Source organism: Syngnathus typhle, linkage group LG14 (assembly GCF_033458585.1).
Source record: "Syngnathus typhle isolate RoL2023-S1 ecotype Sweden linkage group LG14, RoL_Styp_1.0, whole genome shotgun sequence".
In the NCBI taxonomy this organism is placed as follows: Eukaryota; Metazoa; Chordata; class Actinopteri; order Syngnathiformes; family Syngnathidae; genus Syngnathus; species Syngnathus typhle.
In genome coordinates this window covers 9,999,152-10,020,791 of record NC_083751.1, presented here as the reverse complement: position 1 = coordinate 10,020,791, position 21,640 = coordinate 9,999,152, and the positions used below count along the sequence as shown (strand labels likewise).

The 21,640-nt window shown below is 45.7% G+C and overlaps 3 protein-coding genes across 4 annotated transcripts; 1 reads left to right on the top strand and 2 right to left on the bottom strand.

Annotated features, from left to right (window-relative positions):
- Positions 1-84: 84 nt before the first annotated feature.
- On the bottom strand, positions 85-10,918 carry LOC133166432 (phosphatidylinositol 4,5-bisphosphate 3-kinase catalytic subunit alpha isoform-like). 2 transcript variants are annotated; one of them, XM_061296326.1, is made up of 26 exons: positions 10,583-10,918; positions 10,191-10,283; positions 9,515-9,607; positions 9,264-9,432; positions 8,985-9,111; positions 8,696-8,905; positions 7,877-7,971; positions 7,600-7,755; positions 7,165-7,410; positions 6,952-7,037; positions 6,726-6,831; positions 6,101-6,253; positions 5,882-6,016; positions 5,278-5,402; positions 5,123-5,204; positions 4,878-5,042; positions 4,600-4,703; positions 4,344-4,515; positions 4,159-4,265; positions 3,962-4,083; positions 3,808-3,886; positions 3,549-3,719; positions 3,352-3,469; positions 2,770-2,921; positions 2,480-2,642; positions 85-2,366 (listed from the first exon to the last, which is right to left on the bottom strand). In XM_061296326.1, exons 3-26 carry the CDS (start codon positions 9,568-9,570, stop codon positions 2,259-2,261), a joined length of 3,207 nt encoding a protein of 1,068 aa, XP_061152310.1. In that variant the 5' UTR covers positions 9,571-9,607; positions 10,191-10,283; positions 10,583-10,918; the 3' UTR covers positions 85-2,258. The 2 variants fall into 2 exon arrangements, with proteins under 2 accessions (XP_061152310.1, XP_061152311.1); XM_061296327.1 differs by lacking the exons at positions 10,191-10,283; positions 10,583-10,918 and adding an exon at positions 9,718-9,844.
- Positions 10,919-11,673: 755 nt separating this feature from the next.
- Positions 11,674-18,532, top strand: zmat3 (zinc finger, matrin-type 3). The gene is made up of 6 exons (XM_061298225.1): positions 11,674-11,836; positions 15,275-15,951; positions 16,021-16,161; positions 16,280-16,446; positions 16,584-16,687; positions 16,772-18,532. The coding sequence occupies exons 1-6, from the start codon at positions 11,716-11,718 to the stop codon at positions 16,978-16,980; spliced, it is 1,419 nt and encodes a 472-aa protein (XP_061154209.1). The 5' UTR covers positions 11,674-11,715; the 3' UTR covers positions 16,981-18,532.
- A 376-nt stretch (positions 18,533-18,908) lies between these two features.
- LOC133167423 (E3 ubiquitin-protein ligase RNF14-like) lies at positions 18,909-21,592 on the bottom strand. Its single transcript, XM_061298224.1, has 7 exons — positions 21,367-21,592; positions 20,849-20,979; positions 20,098-20,778; positions 19,946-20,024; positions 19,643-19,855; positions 19,352-19,524; positions 18,909-19,278 (listed from the first exon to the last, which is right to left on the bottom strand). The coding sequence occupies exons 1-7, from the start codon at positions 21,512-21,514 to the stop codon at positions 19,150-19,152; spliced, it is 1,554 nt and encodes a 517-aa protein (XP_061154208.1). The 5' UTR covers positions 21,515-21,592; the 3' UTR covers positions 18,909-19,149.
- Between the last annotated feature and the right edge of the window lie 48 nt (positions 21,593-21,640).

The following is a 21,640-nucleotide window of genomic DNA, read 5'->3' as shown; positions in this document are numbered from 1 at the left end:
CGGCAGAATAACTATCCATTAGAAATATTTTATTCCAAGGCCTCTGTTGTGCTGACACTTTGTGCAAAAACACACAGAGTCTGGTGAATGTTTAACAAATGTATATTTGTACATCTTCACAGAACACTCAAATGGATGGTCAATCATTCCATCCAGGAACAACACTTTTTTTTACCCTGTGACCAGGCAGCCACACAAAAACACGACAATACAATTCAGCGTCGAAACATGTTAACGTGAAAATGAACCTGTCAAGGAAGCAAACTTAAGGCAGTCGTTTAGAAATACGTGTGAGTGCTTTGCAAAGAGGACACACTTTAGCTTCACCCAAACATGCAGATAGGCTGTGAGAAAAAAATACATTGGACATTCATAGTATAGGCTAAGGTTTTGTCAGCATGTCATGTACAATAAACACTGCATATAAAAACAAGGCTGATGACCATATGATCAATGCATCTGCATTTCCTTTGAGTCATTTCAACAGGAGCAAGCAGAGTTATGTAAGTCGCAGGTGTTTCACATCCTTGAAAGCCACTCACTCACTTCATTTGAAAGGCTCAACTACATTAAAAGTTACATTCGCAACCATAGCAGGTGGACAGACACAATCAAAACATTACGACGATTTATTTTCCCTTTCACATTAGTGTAGTGTTGTGCATCTGTATTGCATTGGGTGTTCTTCAGTACTTGTTGACGAGATCCGACCCATTCTGTCAATTTGATACTCAGACTTTGATGAGGGATAAATCAGATAACAGGTAAGGAAAAAGTTATCTTATCAAAAAGTTGTTGTTTTTTCATTTTCAACAAGCATACTCTGCAAGAAAACGTCATTTTGAGGCTTATGTTGAAAAATGAAAAGTGAAATGTATCATCTACTTGACAAACTCCCCACAGGAAAATGGCTTGAAAGACATTGAGTTGTCGTGCCAAGACAAAGTGGGACCTGCCCAATAAGTTCTGCAACCCGCGTAGATGTATCACCACTTGGACAGGTAAGGACATTCAAACGCTCTCGGTTTGACATTAACAAAAAAAGCTGGATTGGAACTTTTGCATGTACAAGCACACAGCTTAATGCTTCAAGGTTTAATGTGCAAAAAAAAATTGCTTAACTGCATGATGAACTTTGACTGACCTACAAAACAAATAAAAAAATAGAAACTGCATCTGAGCACATGATAGTGAGCGCACGTAGTTTGTTGTCACAACTCAAAACATTACAACTGTTCATGCTGCGACCGAACTTCACATCATTGCATCGCATCACATCGCAACAGAGAACAACGCTGACTTCCTCAATACGATCAAACTGTAAGATGGCAAATGTCAGGCAAATCCGCCAAGTTCAGCATGCGCACGATGGAGTTCTCATACAGTTTTCGGCTTTAGCGTGCGATATTGTGGAGTGATGTTTTGACCTTCCGGACACCTGCTAACGTCAAACTCGTAAACTGGCCACAGAGTCCGTTTTGCATCTCAACACAACACGTTTCCATTCCAATCAGTGCACTAACGACAGCCACAAAAAGACACGGCAGGCAGGCCATCTGCTCTGCTCAAATGTCTAAAAATATTTTAAATTGTAAAAATCATAACAAAACAATACTCTGTAACCTGCCCCCAAATCCACAAATATGGCGACCACATCGCTTACGTTGAGATGCTGAGGACAGATCATCATCATGCCAGCAAATTGAAAGGAAAGTGACTCAAACTCGTTTGGTACATACCTTTCCAAAGTAGTCATCATTCAGTCTCAAGGTGCACCAACACCACCAAGTGGGTTGGAGGATGGGGGGGGGACAAACAACACACCTTGGAGGCTCAAGGAAGGTTTGGCAAAGGTGCCACTTTACAGGTGCAGTTTCACCACAAAAATGGTGGAAGACTAAAGGCGAAGTGACAACAGGTCCTTAAAGCAATCATTTAGTTGCTTTATTGTCTGTCTTCTTCTTGGCACTGGCAAGGAAATGTTTTCCACGAAAACGGTTTGAGGGCGGGGCCGGCCACGGAGCAACGCTAATCAAGCAGCAAGACACACGCTGGATGAAGACGATGGTTTTGAAGTCCTTTCACCATTTGGGAGTTCTCCTCAGCATTAAGTGCAATGGCCGTTGGTTTTCCAGTGTCATTCTACAAAAAAATAGTGCATTTCTCCCAGGAGGCGTGACTCCAAATAAAGGCATCGATCGATCGCTGGCACCTCAACGGAGACGAGGTGGGAATAAATAACGTTGTTTGTTTGCGGCTTAGTTGAGTGCATGCTGTCGAATGGTGTGGAAAATCCAGTCCATCTTGGTGGTCCAGCCGCCATGGTGAGCGTCATTCATCTGTTTCATAAAATAGTCCAACGCCTCCTGCAGAAGGGCACAAGCAAAGACTGCATCACCAGGAAATCGTGCCCAAATTGGGTATCAGGTTCTTAAGAAACTAACTGGAAAATAAAATTCATGTTCTCCGTTAATGATACCTGCTCTGTTTTTTCCAGGGCCAAGGTCTTCCGAATGTAGGCGATGTCATCAAACGACTGCAACTCGGGCATGCCGGAGCCCAGCATCATGGAGAAGAGGTTGATGAAGAGGTTGGCATGCTGTCGGATGGCCAGGTAGGCTTTATAACACATCTCCTGGAACCTGGGGGGAAGAAAAGAAACCAAACACGGTGCATGTACTCCTTGAAAAGACATTAAAGGCAACATGGGGATATGAAACTCCCGAAAGCGGCTCAACGCTTGCTGATAGCAGCTGCAATGCATCATACCTCTCAAACTCTTTGGTCTTGGCACACTCCTGGGAGCCTTTACTGATGACGATGAGGAAGTCTTGCGTCAACACGAAGGGCACTCGCTCTCGCTTGTAGCCAAACTTCTTTTTCTTATGATCCAGGAAATGTCCAAAATCGATATGAAATAACTGCGGCACAGCACAAAGAATCAAGGAAAAAGTCGTTGCTCACGTTCTCTTGCCATCTTTCATCCTCTGATGTCATCTTTTCAACGGTGTACTCCCCTCGCTGAATTCTCAGATTTTGCTCACTGAAAAGCTTTCTTAAAACACACGCCCTACCACAAGACCAATACCAAAGGATTTCTTTTCTCACTTGCATGCCGACCAATTCATAAAAATGCCACCTGGTGGCGACAAAACTTGCTCCAATCTCATGGCTTATTGGTCTTCAGGTTGGCAAGCCACAAGAGAGCGCCAAAACTCCACCTGATTCAAAACAAAGCCAATTTTTGTTTCGGCAGCGTCTTGTAGCATCTTGATGCCATGGAACTGTGTTGAATTGACGTCTTTATCTGTATGTCCACGATGACACAAACGTGTGCGTTGATGTGGTTACCTGCCCATCATCTTTGACCATAATGTTGCTGTTGTGCCGGTCTCCAATTCCAAGAATAAACGTAGCTACACAGTAGCCAGCACAGGACCTGGTAAAAAGGTCCACGGCCATATCATACCTGCAAGTCAAAAGCAGGAAGCGATGGTCCCAAGTGAATGAAACTGGCCCCAAAAGATGTTGAAGAATGGCAGACTTACATCTCGCCCTTGTTTTTGTCTCTGAGCCACTGGTGCAGTGTGTTGGAGTTGAACTGCAAAGCCCCTTTCAAGCCACCTTTGCACTGGATCTGCATGATGGTGTGCGAGCTGCGAACCACCTCGATGAGTCCTACGCAGTCTCCCAACGACAGGCAGCCGTAGGGCAGCATGCTGAGGGGGAAAAAAAGCGCAAGTGACTAGCTTCGCACGACCAGCTGGGAAGGAAGCCACGGTAAACTGCGGTGGAGTGAGCTCGTACCGTAGGTCTAGTCCCTGGTTCTGCCAAATGTTCTCCATGATTTTGATAATCTGCAAAGTCAGCATATCTTGGCGCAGGTCTAGGGCACAAAAAGGACAAGGAAGACCAATGAGGCCATTCCGCATGTGGACGACTGTGACGAGAGTGGCTTTACCGTCTCCGTTTTTGAAGATGATCTCATTGTTTTGAAAGAGGAGCTCGGACATGATGTCTGGATTTTCCCAGTTGAGCCACAGCGGCCTTTTTGCCGATGACATAATCCTGCATTCCTCCAACCTGCGCATTACCGAACTTGCGTTTTTCCCACAGCCTTTCCTTCAGACACGTTCGCACGGAAGTCTCAGGCCTAACCTCAGGTTTCCCAATTGGTGGGCGGGGTTAAGAGGAGAGGTGAAATTCTGTAGCGCATCCATGTAGTCAGGTCTTTTCATCTGGTCCACCAGGAAGCGCATCTGAACCTTCACACACGAAGAACAACACAAGCACATCAACATGTGTGGCCCGTCGAGGGGAAAGACGCCGAACGAGGGCGGCACCTTCTGCGTCTCATCCTTCTTCTCCTGTTTGAGGATATCGGTGAGATTGATGAGCTTCTCCATGGCCTCCACCTGCCTGCTTAGGTGTTTGAGGTACATGCCGCAGGCCCGGCAGTACGCCTCCAACAGCAGCCCGAACCTTTGGCTCACCGTTTTGTTGTGCATTTCAGCCCTTGGAGAAGGAAGCGAGGCGAGACCGCCGGCGGTTACACATCATCAATTTGAGCAAACTGATGTGGAAAGGCAAGGAACTGACTTGAGATGCCAAAAGAAGAAATGTCCTATTCTCTGATTAGTTAGCGCCTTTTTGAGCAGAAAACGGGCCAGAGGATTGTCGAGGTACTGCTCGTATTTTATAACCTGCAACAGGGCAGACATGAATGGATCATTATTGACAAGGAGCTTTTTAAGGGCATATGGGAAAGATCATTTAGGTAGTTATGTTTAATTGGCATTCGGATCATGTGAAAGGAAAAAGAAATCTCCTGGAAGGGGTCCCTGGAAACCGGTGAGAGACAGCCAAGGCGCACTTACCTGCACAAGCTGGATGAGGTACTGGGAGAGTTTGTCATCAGTCAGGTACTTGTCAAGGCAGCGGACAGCAAAGTGTCGAACCATGGGGTCCGGGTAGTTGCAGTCCAACAATTCCATGGCTTGCTCGGGACGGATGGACGGCCACTCCTTCAACAGGCAGTACATCTGGCAACACAAATACCAAAAGATGGACACCGCGCATCGAGAAGCCCCTCGTAGAAAATCCTGAAGGACAATCGCAGTACCTGAGCGACTTCATCTCTGGAGTTCCATTTGACGGCGAGAAGGATCTTTGGCAGGATCTCGGGGAAATTCATGCAGTAGTGTCTGGTGGTAAAAGGAAGGCCATTTGATTGACTCCATCCTAGCTGGGTGCTCATGATTTGGTCAGCTTGCTTACCTGTGCCTCCACAGGAAGTCTTTCTCCTGTTCGGTAATTTCTGAGAGCGGGTCTCTGTTACTGAGCTGTCTCAGCTGATCCATGTCACTCTCAGTCAGGGCGTGATCTCTCGCCAGACGGTTGCTCTGGAAGGCAAATTACACTCGCCGTTATGACGCCATTTATTATGCATGGATATCTTTCCTCAACTTCTCAGCGGAGGAATCCGAGGGCACAAAGCAAGATGTGTTTCCGGTCCGCTTCCTGGAGGCCATTTGGCCAAGCCCTTGCATTAGGAGCTGTTAGGAAAGCTTCTCAAGGAACTCGAGTTACAGATAAAAGGTATCATCCAATACGCCACCTTAGGCCTTTATCATAAATAAATCAACTTCACTGAGTATCTGATGGACCTGTATCGAGGATAGCTGACGTACGCACCTGCCTTTGTGACAAGATGATGCCGTGAAGCGATCATCCGTTAAAATACATGAGCGACGCCAGGATTGAGTCTCAGTTTTGTGACGCGACGGATTATGTTGCAACGCAACCTTAATTATTGACTATGAAATCTCGTTACGTAACAGTCACAACAGCAGGTGACTTTTAGGCAAGGAGTAGTCGATACCTGTCCAGACAGGTTGTAGTTGAAGCCAAGCTCTCTCGAGATGGTCCAGTTAGCGTGGTCCTCCACAGCGTTCATGTCGGGATATTTGACGAGACTGCTGAAGTGGTCAAATTCCAGCTCCAGACACGGCGTTTCCTGCACAACAGAGTCACACTCTCAAGATCCGATTCAAATGAATGCAATTCATTCCTTCTTGTGTAATGTGGTACTGAAGTGGACCTTGTTGGGGTTGGAGCCCGTGACCCCAATGGGATTGAGAAGATCTTCCAGACCATGGGGAACCGGCCAGAGGTTGAGCGCCATCTTGTTGGCCACGAGCGTGTGCGTGTAGTCAAACAAGTTGATGTTGCCCCAAGCCAGCGGACAGTGCTCCTTCAAGAAAAAGAATCCAGTCAGCCAAAGTATAAGAGAAGGTGGGCATCAGCGTGAATCCAGGATGTTCCAGACACAAAGCCTTTTTTGAAAAAGAAACCAATTTGATGGCCCCCGGCAGGATCCACGTTGCGTTTTAATTTCATGTCGAAGCATCATCAAGCAAGCTTGCTTTGTCGCCATTTTTACTGAAACCAAAGAAAGGTTTAACGATAACGCCGCGACCTACAAAGCGAGTCTTCGCTGAGGGTCAGTGAAGGGCGCGGGCGATAAACGAGCGGACAGTATTTCATGTTGGCAGTCGCTCAAATTGTGTCTATTTAAAGTAAACGCTTGAACAAAAGGCCGCTGTGTGGAGAAGGTGTTTATCTTTAATTTAGGCGCTGTGTGAAAGAACATCCGCAAACGTGGCAGGGAAAGGACCAAGGCCCGCTCAGTCGGTGTCTCTTTACACTATCAATGTCCACGTTACCTCTTTTGCTCCCTTCCTGCCTTTGACGGAGCAAATGGAAAGGCAAAGTCTGGCGGCTCGCGGGACATCGGGGATGTACATGTCGTAGGTCAGCCACTCGTTCCACCTAGAGACGCAGAAGAGACCAACGTTGGTGAAACGCCACAATGGTGGACACGAGCAAGGAGTGCCTCGAACGGTGCTGCAATGAAACAGTGCAGCGCTCTGGTGAAAAGGAAAATGTCACCTGGGGTTAGAGCAGGGCACTCTCTGCGTGTTGACATTGTCGCACATCTGTTCTCCTCCATGGTAAATGCCGGTCCTCACATAAATCTGAAAGAATAGACGACGAAGAAGATCAAATAATAACCATCGCTGACACCCTTTCTCAACGACACGTCAACTAGCAAGGAAAAATCACCTGACAACGACTCATCCGCTAAAAAGCAGCTATTCTCACCTTGTCGATGTCTCTTATGTTGACGTTAACATAGGTGGCGCAGAGGATCCGTATTCGCAGCTTTCCGTTGATGGTCCACAGCGACTTGGCGGCCGCCTCTCCGTTCATATACGATGACGCCGTGGAGATGCGGCGGGAGTACGACGGTAGGACAAAGTTGTCGCTAGGCAATTGAGTGTAGAGGCTGTCCTTGGCCATGAGCATCAAGTTGGGCATCCTGCTCAGCATGATGCAACTACGAATGTACTGGCGGCAGAGGGACGGGGAGACAAGATGGGAGGGGGACGTCAATTCCACGGACGCTAGCGTTTAAAGTCGATTCAACACTGAAAATAGTTCGATTTTCAAAAGCGCAACATTTAAGGCCATGCCGCTGCGAAAAACTACCTGTAATGCCTAAGACGTTATCGGATGCTGACATGTCACTTCACTAACCTTGTATTGGCTGATTGGGTACTTTTCCAGCAGGTACTCGTCACAGCCACAAACTTTGAGGATGTATTTGCCCTGGTACTCCTGAACACACATTTTCAGTTGCTCGGGGGAGAGCAGCATGCTGCGCGTCTTCTTGCGAATGGCCTCTGCAATCACCTGGAATCAACAAAAGATTTGAAAGGAAAAAAAAAAAGCGGTTTAGCTGTCATTTGTCTTCCTCAGATGGAATAAACAAGCTGAGAGGTATTTTGGTATGTGTGTTGAGATCTTGAGTGACCTGTTCAGGCACACAGTCGTGGTTGATCTTCAATGTATACTTTTGTTTGTCGTTATTTGGAGAAACAATCACCCAAATGACAACAATAATTTGACCTGAGACAGACAACGAGACAAACAGGTCAACACTGAGGTCAGAACATGATCAATCAATCGAGCAGAGAGGAATTAATTGACAATTACTTTCATTCTTGAGTCATTGTGTACGGCCATTGTTGAACTTCTGAACCGATTTCAGCCTGTCAACAGTACCGTATTTTCCGCCCTATAAGGCGCACCTAAAATCCTAAAAATTTCTCAAAAACCAACAGTGCGCCTTATAGTCCGGTGCGCCTTATATATGGACCAAATTCCTAAATTTAAACTGGCCCAAAGCATTGTGTGATGAAATCAATCATAAGTGGCCCGCTGAAGACTATGAATCATGACTCAAAAAGACTATGGATCATTATTTTATGATTATAAAGTAATTTGTTCTGTCTGAAGTTGAAATAAAAAAGATAAAATGGAGAATGATTTGATTTGGATTAAAAATCTGACACGATGCATTAATGGTGCGCCTTATAGTCCGGTGCGCCTTATATAAGGATAAAGTTTTAAAACTGGCCATTCATTGAAGGTGCGCCTTATAGTCCGGTGCGCCTTATAGGCCGGAAAATACGGCTTTTTTTTTTTTTTTTTTTTAGATGTGATGCGACCTTTTGCCAATGAAATGCGCTAAGATGTTGGTTGGTCACATACATCAATCAGCAATGTTGACAAAACTGATTTGTTTTGATTTTATTTGACTTATCGTCTGGAATGATGGTCAAATGCAAACCTTTGTCCAATTTGCTGTAAATGTGTTTTGGGAGTTCCTGCGTGGATTCCACGTTGGGCGGATAAACGTAGAGGGCTCTGCTATGGGGCCCGCTGGCATCTCTCAGTTCAACAGAGTCTTTACACACATTCAGGATGTTTCTCCTGAAGTCCTGAACTTCGGGGTCCTTCACCAGGTCAAATTCACACACTGGCATACCGATGGCAAAACCTGGCAAAATAAAAAAAAATGGCATTTTGACCATCACAGTTTGCTAGCCTTCAGTCTATCCACCTCTATTGCGACTCACCTATCTCTCTGTTCAGGATCTTTTCCTCTCGGTTGCCAACCGGTTCAATGACCTTGAGGAAAGGCTGAAAAAGTCTGAGGTCGCACAGCCGCCGTGTCTCATCGAAGAACTCTTCCCGCTCAGCTTCCTACAGACAGGAAAATGCAGTCTGCATTTCTCATGCATGACAATAATGACGACAACTTTAGGACAAACAAGTCCTGGAACGTCTCGGACACGGAAGCAAGGCTTCCAAAAATTAATCTTTGGACGTTCTATAATTAATAAAAGTATGCTTACCTGAGTAACACTGACAAAGATGTAAGAGGTCTCCTCCTGCAAGAGGTGATGGAGGGGATACTTTCTGGCTTCTTTAAACAGTTCATGTTTGATGGTGATGAGAGTTGCCTCACGGAGGCACTCCAGGGTCAGAATCATTCCATTGGGCAGCAGGCAATCCACCAAGATCCTGCAGATAGAACATCTATTTCTTAGCAGCTGCTTGTCTAGCCACTTGCATTTGTGGCTAAACTGAATTCGGCATCCTCTACCTGGGAGGCATCAGGTGGATGCCCCATAATTCCCCCGAGGACGGCCTGGGAGGCATCTTCCTCTCTGTCTCCCAGCTTAGCCGCGCAAAATAGCTGCGAGCACAACAAGAGCGTTCAACAAAGACTAAAACAACTGCTGAGCACGAGCAAACTTTACAAAAACAACATTTTGGGATATAGTGCAACACATTGGATGAGATTACCTTCGGTCTATTGGTGGGAAACACTAGTACACCACTTCATTATTACTGTGTAAAGTGAGCTTCAAAATAAACAAGAGTAAAGAACACAATGTGCATTGAGCGAATCTGTGAGCTGTGACCATGATCAGGATGCAGCGAAGCACTTTGGGGCCAAAAAAGGAAGCTTCCTCACAACACAGGATGTGGGGAGTGGGGGAACATTGGCCTCCACACAAACGTGTACCAAGATTATTTAATGGACCAACACATTGGCAAACTCAAAAATATCCTCAACTCAACCTTTACGTGTTTTTTTAACATAATATAAAAATGTGTTCCTCAAACCTAACAAATTACCAATGTTAATTTACACAAACGTAACTATTTCAAGTGTAACGAGTGCTATTAAGCTCGACTCTCCATTCCAACAACACAGGATGTGAACTTCGAAATGCAGTCGAGACAAATGTATCATTATTACGAGAGAAATATACCTTAGAGAGAGAAAGATGACAGACTAGTTCCACCCTTCATCTTCCAATCCAACCTCATGCTGCCAGTTTGGGGGTGTGGAGACAGAGAGGAGGCTGAACACAAACAACATCAGGTCAATCGAGGGTGACGTTAGCAACTAGGCTAGCAACGGGCTATCCGAGTTGACAGCACGGTGATGCTGCCAACGCGTACTGAGCCATAACGTGAGATCATCAAGATAAACCTGTTGTCATAATTGACAGACAACACAGTCAAGTTACTGATTGCCAACACGTTTAAAAAAAAAAGCACAATGCTAATCTATTTTGGAACACTTAGCTAGCTTCGCATTCATTCGCCTTGCTAGAACATAGACTCAAACTGGTGAAATTGTTCTATCCCACATACAAACCTTGTTTGCTCCTCCTTTCCACGGGTGTCAAAAGCCTTGAAGATGATGGTGCAATTTTCGGCTCGGCTAATGCCAGCCAGCGAGCCGACCCCTCCAGCTCTCAGCGGCCGGTTGACGGCTGGCGACGCCGGTGGAGAAAATAAAACGCAAAATCTGCTCCCAGTCCCTTCAAATCAGCAATCCGAGATTACCCTTTAATCCACCACGGCAACAGTATTCCTCGCTGCGTTGCGATATGTGCTTAACTTGTTATGGTGAAGCGAACGAGAGTCGCGTGTTCGTGTTCAGTGAGTGGGGATGGAGGCGAGGATGTTTAAGAAGTGCTCCGGTCAAGTTGTGCAGCCTCATGTGTCTGCCTCTGAACATTACACTCACATCACACAAAAATGGATGGCCCTTCTTCTTCAGCATTTCAGACCTACATTGCATTACAAAGCCCTTCTTACTTTATTTTACAATCCACACAAAAGAAAATGTTTAGATGTATCTCACTTCCCTTCAGTGATTTATGGATCTGAATGGTCCTTATGAACATCCATTGGTGCACCCATAGTTACGTTGTGGGTGACAATGGCATATGACTAGTGTGCAGTAATTTACTGCAACATTTAATCTTATACAAGTAGGCCAAAAGTGGAACTTTATTGGGGGGGTCACTAGAAGGCAGTCATTTAACAATTTAACAAGTATAGGTCCATCAATTTATCGTGTTCCCGGTGAGCACTACTGGACTAGTACATTATAATGTACATGTAATATAATGTAATATAATGTATACATGGACTAAAAGATGCTCATATCTTCATGCCGCCCATGCAAACCAACCGATGATATGGGACGTGGATTATACCATTAAGAGGGGGGTGCTTGGTAAACATCGGCACCGCCGGTCGGTCTATTTTGTACCCTGATGCGTTCGTTATAGAATTTGAGCCATACTATATGCGCAATTGTTAAAAACGTGTTTCCTTATTAATAGTATTCCTCTCCTATTGCCAAAAGTGTTCCCTCAGTTTGTCTCCCCCTGCCGTGGACACCGTAGTTCCTGAGCAAGTGCGAGGCGCTGTCACGCTGCCCAGTGCTCAGCCGGCTTTTGGGGGAGAAGTAGGCAGAGGGATGATGCGTCTGCAGTGATGGCGCTGCAGCTGAGAAACGGGGATGCGGCGTATTACCAGAGTGCACATTATTGCAGGAATTACACCTCGCCCGCTGTCAGCTACAGCGGCAGCAGCCATTATCTGTCCCGTTTGCCAGGTAAGGAGAAAGGCTTACCATGCAGGACCCCCGGTGTATGACAGCGGGTTTTTATGCGTCACGGTACAGGGAGAATGAAATGAGAGGCATTAGAGGAATTGATCATAGAAAGATGGACATTCTGCGCGTGTGCTATATATCAAGAGGAGTGCATCAAGCACCTGACCCGTCTTGTGATACAGATTGTTTTGAAAACCCCGGAAGACCGCAAGGATTCATATCTGTGGCCCCTCTGTAATTGAACACAAATATAGTTACGTATTTGATTCGTGACGTCACTCTCGAGGGCTGCGTTTATTGTGCGCAATTTTTACACGAGCATGACATGTACTGCAGTCAGTACAAGGTGTGCATGCATGACACCCCCGCAGTTGCCGCTAATGCTGCGCTTTCCCCCCATTTGGTTATGCTGCAGCAAAACGATCCAGGACACAATCTCTGCATAAATTACATGTGAAGGCTGAGAGCCGGTGAGATGCTATGTGGCTGACAAGAACACTGGTCATCACATCACAGCAATTCCCTGACGTCATTCAAATGTGCCCCCTAGGGCTTGAGAGTGCAGCAGCATCAGCTCAGAGCAATCTGATTAGACGCTTAATAGTTGCATTAATGGAGTTGCGCCGGTCCACCTAAATTGTGCCAATGCTCATCTGTCAGCATCCTTACAATCAGGACTTGGATATATATACCGTATTTTCCGCCCTATAAGGCGCACCTAAAAACCTAACATTTTATCAAAAGTCAACAGTGCGCCTTATAGGCCGGTGCGCCTTATATATGGATCAAGTGATGAATTTGTTGATCCATACTGGTTGTACACAGTGCTCTGCCAAAATGTTTTAGTACGTTTTAGTACGACTAGTAAATTACAAGGTCGCATCGCTTCCCAACATTACGGTAACTGTAGTCAGGGGGCGTCACCGAATAGCTGTTGTACCCGCGAGGCTATTTCATTTCAAAATAGGCTGCTCCGTTAATGTTTCGAGAAAATCTACGGATCGATATGGAAGGGAAACATAGGTAAGTAGTATCAATGCGTTAGATCGAACTTTAGTCAGTTCTGATCATTTTATAGGAGCTCGTTTGAGAAACGCAATTGTTCACACTTTGCTGAGGCTCATGGGAGATAGCGAGCTGAGGCTCATAGGAAATTGCGGATGGCTAATGCTATAACGATAGCTGCTATACGCGCGAGGCTATTTCATGTCAAAATAGGCTGCTCTGTTCATGTTTCGAGTAAATCTACGGATCGATATGGAAGGGAAACATAGGTAAGTAGTACCAATGCGTTGGATCGAACTTTAGTCAGTTCCAAAAATTTTATAGGAGATCGTTTGAGAAACGCGATTGTTTACAGAGGGCTCGTTGGTTATTGGCTAGTGGGTGCATACCGCAACCCTAGTCAACCTCAGTTTGTTGCAGTAAAGCTTCTAGTTTATGCGCCTTATAGTCCGGTGCGCCTTATATATGGACAAAGTTTTCAAATGGGCCGTTCATTGAAGGTGCGCCTTATACCCCGGTGCGCCTAATAGGGCGCAAAATACGGTAAGTTTCATCAGCAGCAAAATGTTCAAACGTTTCATAGGGAAGGGCTAATCGAGAATGCAGAACGTTATCTGGCTGAACACTCTGCATTCTCGAGGTGAACATTCAGTACAAATAAACCGTTGGTGGCTTTTTATGATCAAAATAGTAGTTGTGGTTGCATAGCATCATTTGGTACAGTAAGCATTGTGAACATGTATTGATTGTGCACTCTTCTCATTGTCCAGTGAAGCGGACGGAAGAAGTGCAGGAGGCATGTGCTTCTCATTGCTCCATAATTGATGTGATACAACGGGTGAAGGGAAAAAAAACACAAGAGAACTTGGCCTATTTAGAGATTCCTGCTGGATCCCATGAGATTGCCGTTCTCCAAGAAAAGAAGAGGTTACAGTGTCATGATTTCAACCTGGAAAAAAAGAATCCGGCAAGAACTGCGACTTCGGAATACAGTGGCAACAAAGTGTTCCTTTGAACGACGTTGCGAATAATCAAGTTTGACATAGCTCAGTTCATTAATGCTATTTTTACTCCCTCAAAAGTGGTCAAAGGAAAGTATAAAAGTCTGTGCATATTTAGTGTCAGAAAGACAAATAAAACTGAGTTCTGCAGTCAGCCAAGAGGAAGATACGCCTTACTTGAGTCAAATGAATCCAAAACACGTAGTTAGTCGTTCAAATAAAGTGCAGATTCTAGTTGACATGCTGTCATTAACCTAAAAGAATGGCAAACAAATTCTGAATTAATGTCATCACAATTCCCAAATTTTGGATCGGCAAATCACTGGCATGAATCTTTACAAGTAGGTCTGCTTGTTTCCATGCGCCGGCATGTCAATCACTATGTACTCATATTTCAAGATGGATGAAATAATATCCCTTTAGAAGTTAAGCCCTCAGTGGGTCATACATTTCAACCACAAACACAACTAAAATAACATCGACAGTAACTCAAATTACTCATATATATATATATTTGACTTCTTCGAATAATTTCAAATCCAAATCAGTTGACAGGACGATGTCGGCGTCACCTCAACGATAGTTTTCTCCTGAGGTCACGCGTGGCAGGTGAGCGCCAGTGTGTTATTTTGGGCCCATGAAATGCTACCGTCAGGCAACCAGTAGAATTCCAGATGGAAAGCTATGACACAGCTGCGAGATGATTGCCGAGCGTGCGACGTGCGCAATCTGTCACTTAAACAGCTGATTTTGAACGCCACTTTTTGCGTACGCTGGAGGACTTTAACGTCTGCATCGTCGTACGCTTGGCCGCATTGCTGCCGGCTCATCGTAATCTTTCCGATCCTCATTCAAGTGTGAAGCCTTTCTGTCCTCCGGGCTTTCGTCGTTTCTTATTTCTCGCCAGGCTTTCGATTATTGTCATATGGCTGTTTTATGCCGGTTACTTTGTAAAAATCACCAGATTATTTCAAGCAGCCATTTATACCTAATCCGAGACTAAATTCTTAAACGTTTGTGATAACATTAAGTTCTTTCTGAGAGAAATGAAAATGTGTTTGTTTATGTTATGCAATAGGCACACCAGTGTCAAGTGACTTTTGGGAATGCGGCTTGCAGATGTCGGTCTAAAATTAGACGTCTGAGTTGCGCATCTGTAAACGAGGAAGACACTGTAGCCACTCAAGAGTGGATGCAAGACCTCATCGGCTTGCTGGTGTGACGGTCAGGCCCGTTCCCTCACAGCTGGGTTAAATGCTGATGCTGCCTCATGGGTGTCGGTCGGAGTGATTTCTTCCGCCAAACGTGAGCCATCATAATGAATCACTGCATGAATAAGATGACATTGTAAAGCAACGCCGGTTTAAAGTAAACATGTTGATCTTCATGATTGTTGACTAACTTGCACGGTGGCACATCTTCCTGTGCTCAGGACCAGAGGCCATGTTGAAGCCTGCTCTGAGTCTCTTCAGCCATGCCCAGCAGCCTTTTGCGCATCAGCTGGGACCTCCGCCGCCTTTCGTCGCTGCGCCGGTTGTCCCCACCACGGCGATCGGACCGCCCAACATAGTGGGCGCCCAGACTCTGGTGCCGCCTCCAATGACTGCCACTCACACCTTGAGGCCTCTTCCCATTGCGCCAGTGCATCGTTTAGGCCCGCCGCCGCCACTGGGGCCTCCTTCCTTGACACACACCTTAGGACTACCATCTCTGGACCACTCCCAAGCTATGGTGCCTCCTTCCTTAGAGCTCACGCAACCACTCAGGCCTCCTCTTTTGAACCATGCACATGCGATGGTTCCCCCTGTGCCTGCCGGAGCCAACAGATTCCCCCCGCCCCCCGGTCCCTTGCCCTCTCCGCTTATCCCGAACCAGGAACTCTCCCAACTGCCCCTAAGACCCGGGCCTCCCCTGATCTCATCGCCGGTGTCGGGTCTTCTTCCAGGTCCGGGACCCCCAGCCAGCGAGCAACCCCGGGAAGAGGCCTCACTTCTGGGCCGGGAGGAGCAGGAGGATACGCTTGTTCTGGAAGAACTTTGTAAACCATTGTACTGTAAACTCTGTAATGTTACTGTCAACTCAGCTCAGCAGGCACAGGCTCACTACCAGGTTAGCAGTCGCAAAACGCACAGCAATGTGCAGTTCAGCGTACAACTCTCTGCCACTTTGTCCCTCCAGGGGAAGAACCACAGTAAGAAAATGCGGAATTTCTTGGCTGGTAGTCAGCAGCCGCCAGCCATCAGGATCCCCGAAGTCCTTGAGGTAGCCGGGCAGACGAACCTCATCTCGGGGTCCAATGACAGCGATGCCACAAGGCAGGTGAGGCGCCAACCCACCAAATCTGTTGCTCAAGTAGACAATCCGCTGACACGGGTCAATTTTCTTTCGTTTGGATGTGCAAAGCCAAAGACTGCACTGCTTTGTCGTGTGTCTGCAGGCGCTGTCTAAGGGGCCCAGCCGGGTAATTTTGGCCACGGAGAATGACTACTGTAAGCTGTGCGATGCCTCCTTCAGCTCTCAGTTGGTGGCACAGGCTCACTACCAGGGCAAGAACCATGCAAAGAAACTTCGGCTGGCCGAGGCTCAGCACAACACCACTAACATGTAAGCTTCACACTTTCACTCGCTTGACTAAAACGTGCACTATGAAAACATGGTCTGCAAATTGATGAAGCATTTTTTTGTGTCCGAAAATACAGTTCGTCACGTGAAAGCTTGACACTCGGGACCTTCTATTTCAGGGACTGCAGTCGTGATGTAAGCCCGAGAAGGAACAGGAAAGACGGCAATGAGTACCGATTGGTAAAAAATCGCCGGAGCCCACAGCTTCCTACCTCCATGCAAGGTAAAAGCTCGCCCTTTCCTATTTTACCAGCGGGGTAGCAACATTTTTTCCAACCTCCAGAGATTGGCTGTTGTTTGTCTGCAGGGCCGTACTACAACCCCAGACCGAGGCAGCGGATCCCCAGGGATTTAGCCATGTGTGTGACCCCCAGCGGACAGTTCTACTGCTCCATGTGCAACTGCGGAGCCGAACAAGAAACGGACTTCCGACAGCATCTGGAAAGCAAGCAACACAAAGCCAAAGTGTCGGAGCTGAGGTACCGCAACGAGATGGAGAACTTGGGATACAGCTAAGGATCGTGGGAACAGCGTGAGACCCAAGCGGTCAAACGAAAATATTTGTTGCGGGCATTTTATGGAGGCGTTTGTGTCAACATGTTGCAACTCTGTTGTTGTGAAATTATAGCTTCTCTGGTTTCTTTTTTTTTCTGTCCAACTCAGGATCCAATGTAACGTAACGTGATGTAACACAATTGGTTGGATCAATTGGAAGAACAAAAACAATGGCGCTGGTCCTATGAACGGGATCAATTCCAAAGCACAACCAAGATGACGTGTCAGGAACAACAAGCGTGATGTGTAACATGAATCTGGTGGCCTTTGCGGACCTCAAGTGGTCCTTTGGATCAGGCTTAAGGCTTCACCCGGCTGGCCTTGTTTGTGCCTTCAGTTGTAGGGAAAGTGAATTCTTACAAAGAAGCTTTGGCCAACCATCCTGGCAATGTCGTTGAGATTACTGACGAGTTTCGATATTCTTGCCTGGTTGCTTTCTCTACGAAAATCATATACAATTATATTACAGGCGTATTTATAAAGGTTACTTGTAGTGTACATGTCTTTGATATTGGGTTAACATTTATGTCTACTCGTACTACTGTAACTATTTCAAATCTACAATTGTCAGGAATCTATTGTGCAACAACTACTTTAGAAACTACAGTCAAAACCAACATTAGTCACAATTTTTTTGTCTATGGGAAAATATTTGGCATGATATATCAGAAGAGGCAAAACACTATGAAAAGTATTATTATGCTTAATATATTGCACCAAAGATAAAGTTATATCCTTGTATTCCGAGCAGTCTTAGGTTTCAAATCATTGCAGTAAATACATTTCCATTGAAAATACTGTACATAAATCCACCAGGTAAAATTGCCAAGGGAATGTTTTTTTTTTTGGGTGCCTTTTTTTTCTGCTTTAGGCAGTCATTTATTTTTACTTTTCTTTTCAAGGTTTTCTGTAAAGCTCTTGATAGCATGCCCTCCCCATCAGCAGTGATCACAAGCGCTCGTGCCATGAGTCTTTGGCGTCTTGCTCAAGGCCATTCAGAGGATTCATGCCAAGCAAACATCCAAGCTGCCTCATCCATCATCGGTTTTCATCACCCCATGTAAATATTGGCCGGCAGACACGATAGCCGCCATCTCTGAGTGTAACTTAGCAGAACTGTTTCATCATACAGAGCATGAATACACACTCGATTTGTCGTAAGAGGGACAATATTGGCAATCGAGTATGGCCAAAGTGTTGCCGTCTTTTGAGACTGCAGCATGTGAGTCGGATCGGAGTGCAACTGTCGGGAGCATTTTATATATCAAGGACACCGCATGGAGTGGCTCAAAAAACATTAGGGCACAGAAGATTTTTTTTCTCCATGTTTTACGACTCCTACTTACTTTGCATGAGCCTGAAAGTGTCATTCGGGAGTCACCAACCTTTTTCAAAATTTGTAACAGATTGATAGAGTACAACTGCAATGATTTTATGGCCCAATGACAAGAAATTGTAAATTGTTTTCAATTAGTAACATGATTTGTTTTTAATATAATAAATGAATCATAATTCTGATGTCTCACTACAATTGAGAGTAGCAAGGGCACTGGTCCCTTCTGAAGTGTGGTTGCACTGATTTTATTGAGAAGAATTTCTTTGTGCACTCAGAATCAGTAAGCTTGGTGACCAATCGGCACAGGAGATTTGTTTTCTTTTGGGTTACACATTGCAGACAAACATTTTGGGGCTTATTTGTTGCATTAATAAGATGAGATCATTTTTGGTATTCGGTTGCCTACGCTGATGTTATTTTCAACGCTGTGCTGACGCGGGCATTACAATTGTCATAATACTGTTGCTCAGAAATGAAACATGCCACTCAATATTATTAATTATTTTCCCCTGATGACTGAAGACAGTATGTTCTTACTGAAGAATAAACATGATTATATTAATAACCAACTTGAAATGTTTATTAGAGTGTCTTATGATAAATTCACTTCCAGCGTGCAATGGTCAAAGTTTAAATTTTGTTTAAAAAAACAAGCATTTTGTGAATGTATTTCTGTAGCCACAGTGTAGACTAGTATTGGCATAAAATTGGAGTAGTCTAAATGTATTGAGCTCAGCTCCAGCAAAAGTGCTGGTCATCGTTTATCATTAGTATTGGGAACATGCGCCTTTTCATTAGTATTGGGAACATGCGCCATTCTCAAAGTGTTGCCGTATACTGGTGAATGGAAGCATGGCCAGGCAGATCCAGCAGAACCTTCGACAACACCGTGAGCATGTCATTACGTTGCACCCGGCGTCTTTCTACGACACAAACACATTGGACAAAAATATGCTTTCAATATTTCTTTTTAACTATCAAGTGAAGTCAACGTACCTCTATCTTGCTGAAGCAGGACGGACAGTTTTTGGTGTTGAGATGAATCCATCCCTCACTCAGTGATGACTCCAGATTGAGGAAAAGAACCTTGCGACCGTACCTGCTCACCAGCAGACGGCGCCTCTGCTCACTTCCACTGACGTAGTCATCCCACAGGAACTTCATACCCTCTGAAACGCACACAGCAAAATGCAAATTACGTTATGTTTATTCCTAGAATTTTGAAATACCTCCTAGCTTTAGCTTATGTAAAACAAATAAAGTAGCCAGCAAGCACATAAAAGCTACCGAGTGAGTGTGGCAAGGTTGCACCGCCTTCCTCTGTGTCTTTGCTTTGCAGTCTCCTGGGCAACCCGGCTGGATTGCAGCCTTGAGTTCCGTGGTAGGTCTTCTTGCAGCTGACGCAGAAGGCGAAGGCGCAAACGGAGCAGAGCGCTGCAGAGCTGTCCTTCTCCACAATGATGGGTGATGCACAGTAGGGCCGTGGGCAGTACGTCACATCTGAAAGGATGCGGTCAGACGCGTGACATATAGCACAATTGGTTTCTTTCGGGGTCATCCACTTTGTAGGTAAGCACCCCAAAGTCGCACCTGCCATGCGGTCCAGGCTGGATTGCAAAAGAAGTCGGTCGTAGCGTCTGAACTGTTCCTCTCCTACCAGACTCGCCACCTTTCAGATGGAAACACAATTGAATCAAAGATGGCGGGAAACATCTGCCGGGAAGGCGTCGTTGACGTTTTACTTGCGCCGGTGTGGGCGAGGCCGTGCAGCCCGCCTCAGCGCAGGTGACCCCGAGTACATTTCCCTCAGTTATCTGCAACCTGCAGAACTGGGCAAGACAGGCCCGGCAGAAGACGTGACCGCACTCCTCGATCTTTATGCATTCGCAACCCAGGTAGCTCACGAAACACACGGCGCAGTCATGAACTGTGCGTGCAAAAACTTTCTGTGCCTGGGCTGCATCGTGGATCAAAATCTCAGACAGGAGGATTTGCGCTGGACTAAATGCAAGAGTGGAGAACGCCGCCAAAGTGTCCCCGGCAACTTTTACAGGTGTTTCAACATCACCGCATGTGACAAGGTGAGAGATTGAATGACTTTGGTCCGCCATGCTGGAATCTGCGGCCCCCCGAGAGTCTTCGTCGCAACCGTCCGTCCTATCGTCAGCAAGACAACCCGAAAGGTGAACATTTTCGTATCCCGAAGGAAAGGTGGTTTCATTTCTTTTGTGTTCCGGGAGCGCAACATCTCTCGAGCCTTTGCTCTTGTACGGGGCGCTGTGCTCGTTGGGCAGGTCCAGCACAGAACTGACATTCAGGAACGTGAGCGTATCTTCTCTCAGGAACTGCACCCAGGAGAAGAGCACCACATTCCCTGCGGTGGCTCGGTAGAGGTCGGTGAGGTGAGCTCCCAGAGCTGCAAGCTGGAGGAAATGGCACACGTCATCCATTATGTCATCCAAGCGCCATGATTGCGTGTGGTGCTCATATTACCTGCTCATGTGTGAGCCACTTGCAACTGAGAGTGAAGGAAGGAGGAGAGCAGGAGGGGTAATCCTCAGTAAGTCCAAAGGTCAGAACCAGTGGTGGAAGGAATGAGACCTTGTACTGCTTCACTGAGTTACCTTTGGAAAAGCAAATAGGAATAGGGGAAAACTTGGGCTGGAATGGAAACATTATTTTTCATAATACAATCACAGAAAAGTGATTCTTTGAAAAGCACTATGACCTTTACAGGTGAACTTAATTCTTCTCACATAAAAAAAATCTATAAAATCATATTTTGGACAGTTTTTACTTTAAAAACTGCCTTTTTTCTACAGCAGATTATTCACATGTATCCCTTCAGTAATTCCTGTTGGATTATTGTGTGAATTTAATGTTTCATGTTATTTTATTTGGGACTGTAACTGTCAGTCGTTGCTTCTAATTGTTATTCGGGATAAATAAAGTGATTGATTGGTTGGTTGATTCAAAAATGTTATGTCTTGAGCAAGGTTTCAGTCATTTACCTTGTGCGAGTGCCACCACATATCCCGAGGGCAGCTCCACTGACACTCGAAGTTCTCCTAAAGCCTTGGAGTCATGTCGAGTAAACTCCTCTGAGCTGAAGATGCTTTGCAGAGCCAGCAGTTCATTTTCTTGCTCCTCCAGGTCCATCCCGCACGTCAAAAATGAGCTGCTTGTTAGTCATATGGTGCTTCCTGCTTGGTGTGTTGTTATCCGTCCCGCTGCTGACTCATCTTATCTGGATGATGTAATACACAAGAATCCGCAGCAACTATG